At 38.5% G+C, this 14042-nt stretch overlaps 1 protein-coding gene across 1 annotated transcript in view; it reads right to left on the bottom strand.

Annotated features, from left to right (window-relative positions):
• LOC136875073 (zinc finger protein 665) overlaps positions 1-14042 on the bottom strand; it is a 169373-nt gene that overhangs the window by 150576 nt on the left and 4755 nt on the right. Inside the window, exons 2-3 of the mRNA XM_068227884.1 lie at positions 9520-9631; positions 3667-3796 (exon numbers count right to left, since the gene is read on the bottom strand). Of these exons, the coding sequence (XP_068083985.1) occupies positions 3667-3732 (66 nt within the window). The 5' untranslated portion in view covers positions 3733-3796; positions 9520-9631. The remainder of the gene's footprint in view (positions 1-3666; positions 3797-9519; positions 9632-14042) is intronic.

A 14042-nucleotide genomic window follows, 5' to 3' on the forward strand; every position in this document is an offset into this window, starting at 1 on the left:
CAAAAGTGCTACATACTGCCTTGGGAGAGTTCCATTTCAATCAACATACTGTAATTCAATGCTTCAAAATATAAAAATGAAAAAAACAAACATGAAAGAAGAAGGCTGATCAGTCATAATCCAGGGAAGGCTGTGATGTGGGCCACACTCGAAGCAACTACAAATGAAATGTTTTATGACTACAAGGATGTTACGTAGTGTTCTGTGAGAACACCATCAGTGCAGAGCCAGGTACATCTGCTGTTTCAGACCCTCCTTCATGATCTACTAGGATGCGATGAAAGGAAGACCCAATGTAAATTTGGAGAGCTCTCATTTCTTATTATATGAAACTCTTTAAAAGGTACAGGTCTTTTGACATTCATTGTATCATTTAGAATATCTCTGCACATTTATGTAGAAAAAAGTTGCTTCCGATATTGGCACACATTTCTCTCACATAATTTAATATTTTTAAAAGAGGCAGCAGAATGACATGCAGGAATTCAGTATAACTACAGACATGTGCTGGGATAATTCACCTTCATCAAATACCTCCAGACTAAACCCAAGTCACACTTGCCAACATGATATTAGCATGACATCACTCTACACTCTGAGCCAGCAGATGAAGGGGCACTGATTTGATAGCCACACATTCAGAAGACTGCAATGGACTGAGTTTAGAGTAGCAACAGACAAAGCCAGGCAAAATTATGAAAGTAAGGTAGGTTGCGGTAATAAGGCCCAGCAGGTATTAAGGCCCACTGTTTGATTTTCGTATTTGCCACTTCTTTGGTCAGTAGTGAACCTATACGTCTACTTACTCCTCAGTATTTGGTTGCTAGGCCAGTCAAGATGCAGGAAGGTGAGTTGATCTCATTTTTATAACTTTCCTTTGGAAAGGGAAGTAAAAAAAGGGAATGTTAGTGCTAGGATAACATTAAAATAATATATGTATCTACTAGTGCATTAAATAAGTAATGAAATGGTGTATATTTTAATGAATTTGGTTAAGAACACAAGATGGTGCAATCGAAAAACCCTCAAGGTCACGATGCAGGAAATAAGGCCCACGCTTTGCAACATGTGGGCCTTATTTCCTGCTGCTGCTACAAAAGATTTAGTTTCAATTTAATACAAAAATATGCTAACCCAACGTTATTTTAGGTCGTAAAGTTTCACAAATATACTAAATAGACTAAAATTATTTTTAATAAGCGAAACATTTTTTATTTTTTATCCAATGTACACCTTGGTATTGATCTGAATTTGAAGTCGAAGACATGTTCTTACACATGATTTTTGGATTAAAGACTACCGCAGTGATCTCAGGATAGCATGCTAGCTCCTTGGCCTGGATTTGATTCCCAGTATTGGCACGTAAATTTATAAAAGCCAGGAGGCCAGGAGATCTGGAATGGCGTTATCCCAGGGTCGTGAGAACAATTGTAAGTAGCGGCACATCGGTCAAAAAACCAAGGGAAGCGTTATGCTGACCACATGACCTCTCCACCTGTAGGCTTCAAGCCGAGCAGCAGTTCCTTTGGAAGCTTTCAGTTTTGTATTAAAAGCAACCCCAGATATAAGCTGGTTTTGTGCTGCATGCCAGGAAGAATGCATGGTGGACATGCGAGCTTGCAAAACTTGCCGAGTTTGGGTGCATGAAATGTGTGTCGGACTGACTATAAACGACAAGGAAGATTATTTTTGTCCTGACTGCTCATAAGTTTTTGTGTTTTCAGACTTCGTTTTCAAAATATCAAAGACTCTTATTTCATACAGAATTAAATGTTATCTTAAAGTAAATTAACTTAGTTTTTTTAAATAAGGGAAAGGAAAAGTTAAAAATGACTGGCTGAAAATTGTTTTTTTAATGTTTGTGTGATTTAAATTTCTAGAATTTTATATTTAGTGGTTATGATTAATTTTTTAAAGCACATTAGCTTGGTTTTTCGAAGTAAGATGAGAGGAAATTATGCTTCCTGTAACTTTTAAAGAAGAAAATTCAGGTCTCCTCTACTTAGCATGGTGAAATGTTTCATATTATATTTTCAATTTTAAAATTTCAACATAAATATTTTTGAATGAATGAACATGTCTTTTAACACTTCTTATCTACAAAACATGCCATTTCCTCTTCCAATTTGACCTCGTAATTGCCCATAGAGATGAGGTTAAGGTACTCTTCCACTGCGGGCCTTATTACATGTTAGAGCAGGAAATAAGGCCCAATTACATTAATTATATAATTGTACTGTGTGGGAAACATGGATACATTTACAATTATTTGTTTATGATATCTGGTGAAAAGATACGTCAAGGAACATTTTTTATTTGAAACAAATTCTTGTATCTCTGTTACTTTAAGAGCAAACGGCAATCTATCTGTAAGTGGGCCTTATTTGCCTCACCTACCTTATATCAATTCTCCAAAATCTTTGACTGCATCTCTGCCTTCAAAACAGTGTTTGCTTTAGACATGATATACTGTGACAGTATTTTACTTTGTGCTCACCCAACATTAGTAACATTGTATAGAAGTTTAAATGATGAAAATCTTACCTGGAATGTCTTTCGGAAGAAAAATAGGTTCACTATGATACCCAGGGACTTACCAGCTATAACCTAATTAAATCTAGTACCCACCATCGTCCATCAGTTCAGCAGCTAGTAGCATTGCAATTCGCTGTCATGAAAGGAAATGATATCAATCCCACAAAGATACCTTTAGCAAACTATTGCAGAATAAAGATAACACACAACCTTCTGAAAGCCATATAAAGAACCAAGAACAGTAGCGAAAAACAATGACAGTCAATCAATGCATACTTAGTACATGAAAAGCACCGAAGCCTCGATCTTGAGACACTGCCTATCATGACTTTGTCACTAGCTGGACCTAACAAAGGCCCCTTCACAATCAAACACAAAATATTCATTCAGCTTTTTACCACTATCAAACATAATATGCACTGCTGTGAAAATGAAAACCTGCAACCTGTTTTCCAGTCAGTAACAAGTTCAGGGATGGAATGAAGGAAGCCCCCATCTTGTGGCGAGAACAGGAATTGTGTCCACTGCAGAAGCTTGCCGCACTCCTCTGGGGCAATGATTAATGAATTACAGATGAAATGACATTGGAAAGTGCTGCTGGAATGAAAGATGATAGAAAAAACAGGAGTACCCAGAGATGAACCTGTCCCTCCTCTGCTTTGTCCAGCACAAATCTCACATGGAGTGCCTGGTATTTGAATCACAGAACTCAGCAGTGAGGGGCCGATGCACTGCCACCTGAGCCACAGAGGCATTTAATGCACTGCTGGTTCACTAGTAAATGCTAGAGGCAAATTGGCTACATTGTGGCCCTAATCTGGGAGCTTACGCCACCAGGACCTCTTTGCTTGCCCATGAACAATGATTATGTCACTAGTCAGACCCAAATATGTACATCAATAATGCTATTTGTAGTTCCTAAGTGTTGGCAGCCTTGTGTAGCACGCTGTCACATATTTCCAGATAAAGAAACGTAACAGAGACATACCAGGCCTAAACACTCATGCTGCAAGTGGTGACAGCTGGTGTTAATATTGAGTAAGCACATAGTAAATTTGGCCCCTGCCAAATTTATTCAGCTACTAAGGGTTAAATGATGATCCCTGTAAAGTTATCTGGAATGAGACTTACAAGTGAAGCATTTCCTGTTCCTTGAAGCCAGGCTGGTTCCTCTTTGATCTTTGTTTCCAGGTCCATTTCACACTGCAAGTGAAATAGTTAAAAGGTACCAGGATTGTTGATTACTTCCAATGACTTTACACTGAAAAACAGGCCAGGAAAATATATTATCATTTTGCTGTAATTATTATCTTAGTTATGATGTATTTGTCAACATGTAATATTACATGATTGTCAATATCATGATCATTGCAAAAAACCTCAAATTTAACATGAATGTTGATATTGTGATCATACCTATAGAGCCACAAGTTCTCTATGACCGACACTACAATCATACCCAAGGACCTCCAGTTTTAAATGACTGTCAATACAGTGATCACTTTCATAGGATATCTAATTTAATATGACTGATGATAGTGATCCTAGCCACCAAACCCCAGTTTTACATGACAGCTAATTATGCAATCATACACTTTTACATAGAAATGAAACCACAGCAAGATGAGTTTTCAATTTAAAAATTAAAGGTAACTAACTGAAATTAAATGGACAATTTCCAGTGCCTAGAGATTTGTTCTATCAAACTTTTCCTTCTTAGGATCAAATTCTCACAAACTGTTCTCTCATCAAGCTGATTTACTATGGGCTGATTGCAGAAATGGTGTTAAGACGATGTCTACGGTTAAACAGTGTCTAAGTATAGCTACCGGATTGCAGAGACATTATTTATCACTTAGACACTGGCCAAAGTCGATGTTCAAGACGCCATGTTTAAGCTCTGCTGAGAGCACTGTTCAACCTCAAAGTAGGAGAGAATCGCAGTTGTTTGTTTGTTTACTATGGAGCATGGAATGTTGAGACGGTTCAGGAGAGAAATATTAGACAGCCTCATGTACATCGCCTACGAGATCGGAGCAATTCTTTTGAAATGTACGGGAAAGCACAATTTAAAACATGAATTTGCTTTTCAAAGGAAACTGTAAGGGTATCGCTGCGCAACGTGAGAGAATTAATCAAGCGCGAAACAAGAGGTAGCCAATTACCTGTCACCCTGCAGCTCCTTCTGTCTTTAAGATTCCTGGCAAACAATGACTTTTATGCTATGAACGGTGATATGGCAAATTACATGTTACAAACTTCATATTTGGTCCGTATTGAAAATGTACATCAATTTATCAAAATTTTATTAGTCAACCTATTCAATACTAATGATATTTGCAAAGTTAGGACTTACATCCTTATTAAACTAAGGTCTAAAGGAACATGTTTCGCCCTTTAAAAGGGCATCACCAGCCTTTTTACACTCATGCTACAGGTAAAATCAGGATCCTGGTTGTCGATATAAGAAAAAGTATATAAAATGAGAATAAAAATTAGAATGAATATTATACAATATATGCAATCATTAGTTCCTAAATGACAATTGACAATTAAAAATCATTTAAAATGTTTGCGAAGAAATAAGAGTTGGTATAGTAATTACATCAGCAATCTTAAAATGATCTTATAAAACTGTACAAACTAGGCCTTGACCAAATAAATAATAAGAAAGTCTATGGCTAAAGTTGCAGTATCAAGGTTCGTGAAATTCGGCTGGAAGCAACCTGATTTTAAATGGAGAGCAAATTAGAATCCAATAGCCACTCAAGACAACATAAAACCTCCCTCGTTGAAAAGTCGAAATGAAACTGTAGTATGGCGCATGTAGATTATAAAGTTGTGTCTAATCGATCCATTAATTTCATATTTTACGAAGTGGGATCGCGGTCTCAATATTTTTTGTTGAAGGAGTTGTGAGAAGTTAACTAATAAGTGCTGCTGTACAGATTTTGTCAGCTCGCATACCGATGGTTAAATGGGACCATTCTTACGTGTTGGCTGTAGTTTTGAATGTGGATTGACTATTGAAGAAATATGGTGCAGAATCTGTAATGAAAAGGAGAATAAAAAGGTAAGAAGTTTAGAGGAAAAACGGTTAAATTAGGGGAATTGATATAAATTCAATTACTTACGTTCTCGGTTTTTGCAGTGTGAACTTGTTGCTTGTATGGTCTCGGAACGAGTGAGGTTTGAATGGCGTGTGTTGTATCTGTGTGGAACTGAGGGAGGGAGGTGTGATGGACGAACGGAAATAGGCGGAGCGTTGAGCTTGCGCGCTATTGGCTGTTGAAGATAGGGAGTTGAGGAAGAGGAGTGTAATGGAGAAGAGGAGGTGGACGGAGGGTTTAACCTACATGCCGTTGGCTGTGGAACATTAGCAAGGGCGGGGACGGAGGGAGTTACTTTTAAGGGGAAGTTGGAATCTTTATTGGAAGTTAGTTTGAGGTTTTTAAGGATTTTATTTAGATTTGGATTTAAAGATTGTAATAAATTGGGTAAAGTCTCATATAGGGGATTTTTTATTTCGACGGGATCATTGAGATTTAGGTCTTTGTTGTAATGTTGATCCAGATATATGTAAATGTTTTCTAATTCGTTCATTAATTTTCCTTTATCTACTATTTCGATGATTGTTAGGTCCTGTTCGATAGTTGTGAAATGATGACCTGTATCTTTCATATGTGAACTCATGGCTGAAATTTTTTTTTTTTTTTTTTTTTTGCTAGTTGCTTTACGTCGCAACGACTCAGATAGGTCTTATGGCGACGATGGGACAGGGAAGGGCTAGGAGTGGGAAGGAAGCGGCCGTGGCCTTAATTAAGGTACAGCCCCAGTATTTGCCTGGTGTGAAAATGGGAAACCACGGAAAACCATTTTCAGGGCTGCCGACAGTGGGGTTCGAACCTACTATCTCCCGAATACTGGATACTGGCCGCACTTAAGTGACTGCAGCTATCGAGCTCGGTGGCTGAAAATTTATTATGTCTATTGGCATTATAATGTTCCTGGTATATAGTAAGGAAGCTCCGGCCTGTTTGCCCTACGTATGATTTTTCACATTGCGTGCATTTGAGCCTGTATATGCCTGAGTTTCAGTAAATACTATTGTTCATGTTGAGTGTATTGTGGTTGAAAAATAGGCTGTGATTGGTGTTTGTCATCTTGAAGGCAATGTTAATGTTTTGTTTTTTCAGAGGGTTTGTTGCTTGGTAAATGCCTGGATTATTGTATGTAAAGGTGGCGAATTCAGATTTTTTAGGTTTTTCAGGGACGAGGTTTGTTGCTAGTTTATATTTACATACATACTATATCATTATAGACTGTTATGCCTTTCAGCGTTCAGTCTGCAAGCCTCTGAGAATTTACTAAACGTCGCCACAATCCTCGACTTGCAACTAGTGTTGTGGCCTCATTTAGTTCTATACCTCTTATCTTTAAATCGTTAGAAACCAAGTCTAACCATCGTCATCTTGGTCTCCCTCTACTTCTCTTACCCTCCATAACAGAGTCCATTATTCTCCTAGGTAACCTATCCTCCTCCATTCGTCTCACATGACCCCACCACCGAAGCCAGTTTATGCGTACAGCTTCATCCATCGAGTTCATTCCTAAATTAGCCTTTATCTCCTCATTCCGAGTACCCTCCTGCCATTGTTCCCACCTGTTTGTACCAGCAATCATTCTTGTTACTTTCATGTCTGTTACTTCTAACTTATGAATAAGATATCCTGAGTCCGCCCAGCTTTCGCTCCCGTAAAGCAAAGTTGGTCTGAAAACAGACCGATGTAAAGATAGTTTCGTCTGGGAGCTGACTTCCTTCTTACAGAATACTGCTGATCGCAACTGTGAACTCACTGCATTAGCTTTACTACACCTTGATTCAATCTCACTTACTATATTACCATCCTGGGAGAACACACAACCTAAATACTTGAAATTATCAACCTGTTCTAGCTTTGTATCACCAATCTGACATTCAATTCTGTTGAATCTCTTACTTACTGACATCAATTTAGTCTTCGAGAGGCTAATTTTCATACCATACTCATTGCACCTATTTTCAAGTTCCAAGATCTTAGACTGCAGGCTTTCGGCACAGTCTGCCATTAAGACCAAGTTGTCAGCATAGGCCAAACTGCTTACTACATTTCCACCTAACTGAATCCCTCCCTGCCTTTTTATACCTTTCAGCAGATGATCTATGTAAACTATGAACAGCAAAGATGAAAGATTACAGCCTTGTCTAACTCCTGTAAGTACCCTGAACCAAGAACTCATTCTACCATCAATTCTCACTGAGGCCCAATTGTCAACATAAATGCCTTTGATTGATTTTAATAATCTACCTTTAATTCCATAATCCCCCAGTATGGCGAACATTTTTTCCCTCGGTACCCTGTCATATGCTTTCTCTAGATCTACGAAACATAAACACAACTGCCTATTCCTCTCGTAGCATTTTTCAATTACCTGGCGCATACTGAAAATCCGATCCTGACAGCCTCTCTGTCGTCTGAAACCACACTGGTTTTCATCCAACTTCCTCTCAACGACTGATCGCACCTTCCCTTCCAAGATACCAGTGAATACTTTGCCTGGTATACTAATTAATGAGATACCTCGATAGTTGTTGCAATCCTTCCTGCTTCCTTGCTTGTAGATAGGTGCAATTACTGCTTTTGTCCAATCTGAAGGTGCCTTACCAACACTCCACGCTAATTTTACTAGTCTATGAAGCCGTTTCATCCCTGCCTTCCCACTATACTTCACCATTTCAGGTCTAATTTCATCTATTCCTGCTGCCTTATGACAATGGAGTTTATTTACTATCCTTTCCACTTCCTCAAGCATAATTTCACCAACATCATTTTCCTCCTCCCCATGAGCTTGGCTGTTTGCAACACCACCATGATGATTTCCTTTTACATTGAGAAGATGTTCAAAATATTCCCTCCACCTCTCCAGTGATTCCCTGGGGTCTATTATGAGTTCACCTGAATTACTCAAAACACTGTTCATTTCCTTTTTCCCTCCCTTCCTAAGATTCTTTATTACTGTCCAGAAAGGTTTCCCTGCTGCTTGACCTAGCCTTTCCAGGTTATTACCAAAATCTTCCCATGACTTCTTTTTGGATTCAACAACTATTTGTTTCGCTCTGTTTCTTTCATCTACATACCAATCCCCGTCTGCCTCGACCCTTGTTTGGAGCCATTTCTGATAAGCCTTCTTTTTACGTTTACAGGCTGCTCTCACTTCATCATTCCACCAAGATGTTCGCCTTTTCCCATCTTTACACGCAGTTGTTCCTAGGCATTCCCTTGCTGTAGGTTGACTAATAAAATTTTGATAATCTTAAATTGATATGGTAAATGTCAATGCAGCAACTGTGTGGTGGAAGGTGGATTGTGTTGTAACTGACATAAAAAGTTTGAGGAGAAGATTTACCAACTTCCCTAGCGAGGATGAGCTACCTATCAGGATTGATTTTGCTGTCCTTTCCAAGTAAATAGGTCTAATCTTCTTTCTGTGGATTGAATGTAATGATCACCTCTGTAATGTGCGAGCTCATAAATGTGTTATCCACTTACAGAGTGGAAAATAATTGTTACTACTTCTAGGGATAACTTTCCTCAATAATAAGTGCCATTGACTGTACTCATGTCAGAATAACTTGTCCTGATCGTGAGAGAGCTGTTATGAACATCAAACGGAAGGGATTCTATTCTCTTAACTGCCAAGTAAGTGCATGTAACACTGATGCAAAACAGCACTTATTTTTCTGTAATTGCTGTTAATTGTACTCATCCTAATGACAATACTCTTACTAAAGCTACACTTCATTATATGGCATGCACAATAGTGGACATAAATACGGTCTAACGAGTTCATATTAATGCTCCTTTACAACATGTAGCAACAAAAACAACAACAACCACTACTACTACTACTACTACTAGTACTACTACTACACTTGAAACCTACTTGGAGTGGTTTTTATTTCACTGCAGGTCATATGTGACACTAAGATGAGAATTAGGTGTATTGTTGCTCGTTGGCCTGGCTCAACTCAAGATAGCAGAATATCCAAGACCACCTGAAAAGAGGAGATGTTAGGGGATATCTTGTCGGAGATTCTGGCTATGCTTGTAAGAAATACTTGTTATAATTGAGCTTATGACCTAGGCAGAAATGTAGTGGAAAGAACTTTTGGGTTCGTGGAAAAGAAGAATTCCCTGTCTTGCACAGGGTCTGTGAAAGAATGTTCGAAAAATCCTGAAAATCATCATGGCGACTGCTGTGTTACATAACCCGGCTGTGTAGCATGGTGAACTTGACCTGTTGATCCAGTAGGAGATGAACTGACAGGAAACTATATCGCCAGCTCATAATTGATAATTACTTCACCTGCTAGAAATCATGCTAAGATAAGATCACATCAAGTGAAATGAAAATATATCATTTATTCATTAATTATTATTTAACATGATTATCAATTAATTGAATTATACCACTCCAGCAAGTCATAAACATTTTTTTCATTTCTTGTTCTATTAAGTAAGTATCTAGCAGTGCCTTCCTTTCTTATAAGTCTAACACACGCAACTTTCTCTTGTGGATTTCTTGCATCATTTTCACTGCCTCATCCTCTTCATCTTCCTCATGTCGCCTCTTCCTGACTTGGCACTGGAAGTACACGAAAACATAGACCATGTTTAGCAGTTATACTGTACTTTTTTCTAAGAAAAACTGAGGTTACATGCAGTAGAGAACAGAAAATAATTCAAATTTCAGACCACAACTTACCTTGGAATCTGAGGTGAAGATCTCTCCCCCAGGAATTTGATCAAGTTCTCATTTCCCACCACCATAACTTCTGCATTAGGACGGTAACCTCTCTCTCCACCTCCCACTTGTTGAGCAGTGACAGATGAGTGTTAAAACTTTCCGCAGGTATTTGTTTTCATACAGAGCAAATAAATAAATCTTTCGTCAAGCAATTTATTTACAATGCATTTCCTACATCAAGAGTAATGCTTATTTAATAGTATCCATTATACGTACGTAAGAGAGCTCTCACTCATCATCATATGGGTTTTTAAGAGGTTCGCATGAAACACCTAACACAACCAGCACATTCTCCTCTAATGGACTTAACAGGCTAGGTGGAGGCCCACCTCCTGCTGTTTATGATTTCTCTATCATCCAAGCTGTTTTTGCATGGAGCTTCAGCCTCTGCCACAGTCCTCTAAAAATACCCCAATACATTTTAGTGCATGCCTATTGAGTCAGTTTTATCCATGATTTTGATTCAACATGATTAGTTTTCCAATATAAAACAGATTAATTCCCACTGGAATAAATAAAACCCGCAAAATTAACTTGAAACTTACCCAATAGAGTCTTGCTGTTCCGTAGGGTGGGGGGGGGGTTCTGAAGAAGACTGCTGTTGAAAGCATCTGTAATCTTCTGCCAGGCTACCTCCTTCTTCTTCTGTATTGTATTGCTGTTGTATGCCTTACATTCCACAACATCATGCAACTTCACATTTTCAGAAAATACTATTTTTTCTTTGCTTGAAAAGTTTTCTGAACGTCTTGCCATTTCCACAACACACAACAGCTGATTACAGATGGCGCCTGCATTGGTGAGTTTTCACTGGTCCCAGCTGGCAAAGAGTACTTTCGAAGACACTCGTATTTAAGATTTGGAGCTGATACGGAAACATAAACAATATCTTGTTAATGTCTTGCTAAACACCAGCTGAACACTGTTTAAGCAACGGAACATCAAACATGACTTAGACGTTGTTTAGCTCATTGTCTAAGGCTTAAAATTAGTCACTGGCTTAAAATTAGTCACTGTTTCTACAATCGGCCCTATCTCTATATCTGAGACATGTTGTATCCACCTGATCTTCAACAACTTCAATAACACGACATTTCAAATGCTTCAATTTTTTTTTTCTCAGCACCAGTTATTACCATGTTTCACTCCCATACATTGCCACACTCTACACTAAATATCTTCAATCTGCTGAATCTAAGGAATAAAAGACTGGAGTTCAGGCAGGATTTAGTAACAATATTTATGGACATTGACATATGACAGTGTACCATGGCAACTAGTCTTGGATGCATTAATAAAAAATGAAGGCAGGCAGAGCAGAACAAATTATCAAAGCTATATATGAAAAGTGAGCAAGTAGTGTGAAAACTACAACAGGATAAACAAACTGGTTCAATGAAGAAACAGGACTTCAACACGGATCTGTATTATCCCTGCTACTCTTCATTAGAGTCATGGGTGAAATCCACAAGAGTATACAACAAAAAATGGGAAGCAATGAGACACAGGGCTTACTCTTTGCAGATAACATTGTAAAATGGAGAGAAGAAGAAATGGAAGTACAAGAATAAGTTACTGTATTAAATCAGGAGATAGAGGTACATGGAATAAAAGTGCAGAGAAGTGTATGATAGTAGTGGTGACGAGAGGTAATTGAGAAGGAAGAGAAAATATTGAAGTAAATGGACGACCATTAGAAGTTGTGGAACGATTCAAGTATTTGTGGAGTATACTTGCAGAAGATGAGAAAATATTATTATTATTATTATTATTATTATTATTATTATTATTATTATTATTATTATTATTATCTACATGAGTTGATATATAGTTGCACCTTCAAATACCTACTGACTGAGCCACGTTCAAACTTGCCAAGTTGGGGTCAGAAGGCGAGCACCTCAACCATCTGATCCACTCAGCCTGGTGATGATGGGAAAATTAACACAGAAATTGGAAATAGACCTGAACAAATTTTACCAATGTGTGAGATTTATAGTGTGGAACTGAAACATCCTAAAGAAATGCAAGATAATTCTGTACGCAATGTGTTACACTCCAATTTTGATATATGCGACAGTACATGGACAGCAACGAAACATGATGAAAGCAGATTCCAAGCATACAAGGTGAAATTCCTTAGAGGAATAACTGGGAAGACATGAAGGGATAAAAGCAGAAAGATAGAAATTAGGGAGAAAATTGAAATTCCTATACTGTAGGACAAGGTAGTGAAAATGGAAGGGGATAGAGCTCCAAAGAGAGTAGAGAGAAAATAATAGGAGAAAGACAACGGGGAATGCCCAGAAAGAAGTGGATGCCATGAAGGAGAGTACAGAGAAGAAGGGAGTAAAAGTAGAAGAAATATTGGAGGAAGGAAGGGGGTGGTGGAGAGAGAGAAAACTGAGAAGGTCCTTGATTCACAACTCAACTCACAGAAAATGAACAAGAAGAATCTGTTCGACAGAAGACAAAAATTTATACAATACTGCTATCAGCTTATTTCATTGAATAATGCTACCAACCTTTCTTTATTTGTCTGTGCATGTCATGTCTAGTGCTTACCACAGCATCCCTTGAAGGGAGTTCCGTGTCAGACAACATCTTTAAATGTTTAGCAGTTTTTATTGTTCCCCTCGTGGTACAAAACTTGTCTGTGTTGAATACCTCGAGTGGTGCCGCACCTAACTCATTTCCTTCAATAGCAGTGTTTGTTGGTCAATGATATTTTACCGTAAAAGTATACAAACTACCATTCTCACTCATGTAATATGGGCTTCGTTCCTGTGGCCAATTGTGTTGATTCTTACTTATTGCCAGGGAACATAATTCTGTGTAAATATGTATCTATTCAGGAAACTATGATCAAATATATTGTATACATTTCAACTTCAGGGACACTTCCTAAAAGTGCCAAGTTTACTCGTTCTGGCCATCAGTGGTTATTCTGTTAATATACTATTGGTTTTACTTGCCCCAGCATTTGCTTAATGAGAAAATGGGAAACCATGGATAAGGATCTTCACGGCTGCCATTGGTGGCATTCGAATCATACAAACTCTCAGCAACTCGCCCCCAACCACGCAGCCAACTTTCTCGGTCCTCAAGAAGTTCTTTAACACGCCGATGGAGGCAGAACTATAGCAAGGGGGAAGCAAGGATTAGTAACACGAGCCATCACTAGGTGGCACACTCGAGTTGACTGTTACAGTAGCAGTGCTGAGAGAGAGAGCACCGAGAGGAATGACAATGCTGCCAACTGTTGGTTTCATATGGTGATACATTTTTTTCTTGCCATGCGGGCAGTATGCACTGCAGCAATAGAAAAGAGCCTCTCGAAGGGAGTGTGTCTCCGAAGGGGCCACTGTTCTCATGACAGAGATTGGTCTGGATGCGCAAAATTACGTTAAAGCTAATAAATGACACTTTTCATCGCCGTAAGCCTCGAGATTAAAGGAGGAATTGAGAAAGTGTACACTTCATAATGTTTTTCTTCTGCAAAGGTTGGTGCAGTGGCGGTTCATGCATGAAGGGCTTTTGGGCGCTGCTCTGCCGCCTTTACTAAAACACGTAACATAGCTTCACTCCGTAGCCGATTATATAAAGAGATGGACGAAGTCCAACTTATGGTACTGTGTTATTCAATGTTATCTTTATTG

The sequence above is a fragment of the Anabrus simplex genome, chromosome 5 (assembly GCF_040414725.1).
Source record: "Anabrus simplex isolate iqAnaSimp1 chromosome 5, ASM4041472v1, whole genome shotgun sequence".
NCBI classification, from domain to species: Eukaryota; Metazoa; Arthropoda; class Insecta; order Orthoptera; family Tettigoniidae; genus Anabrus; species Anabrus simplex.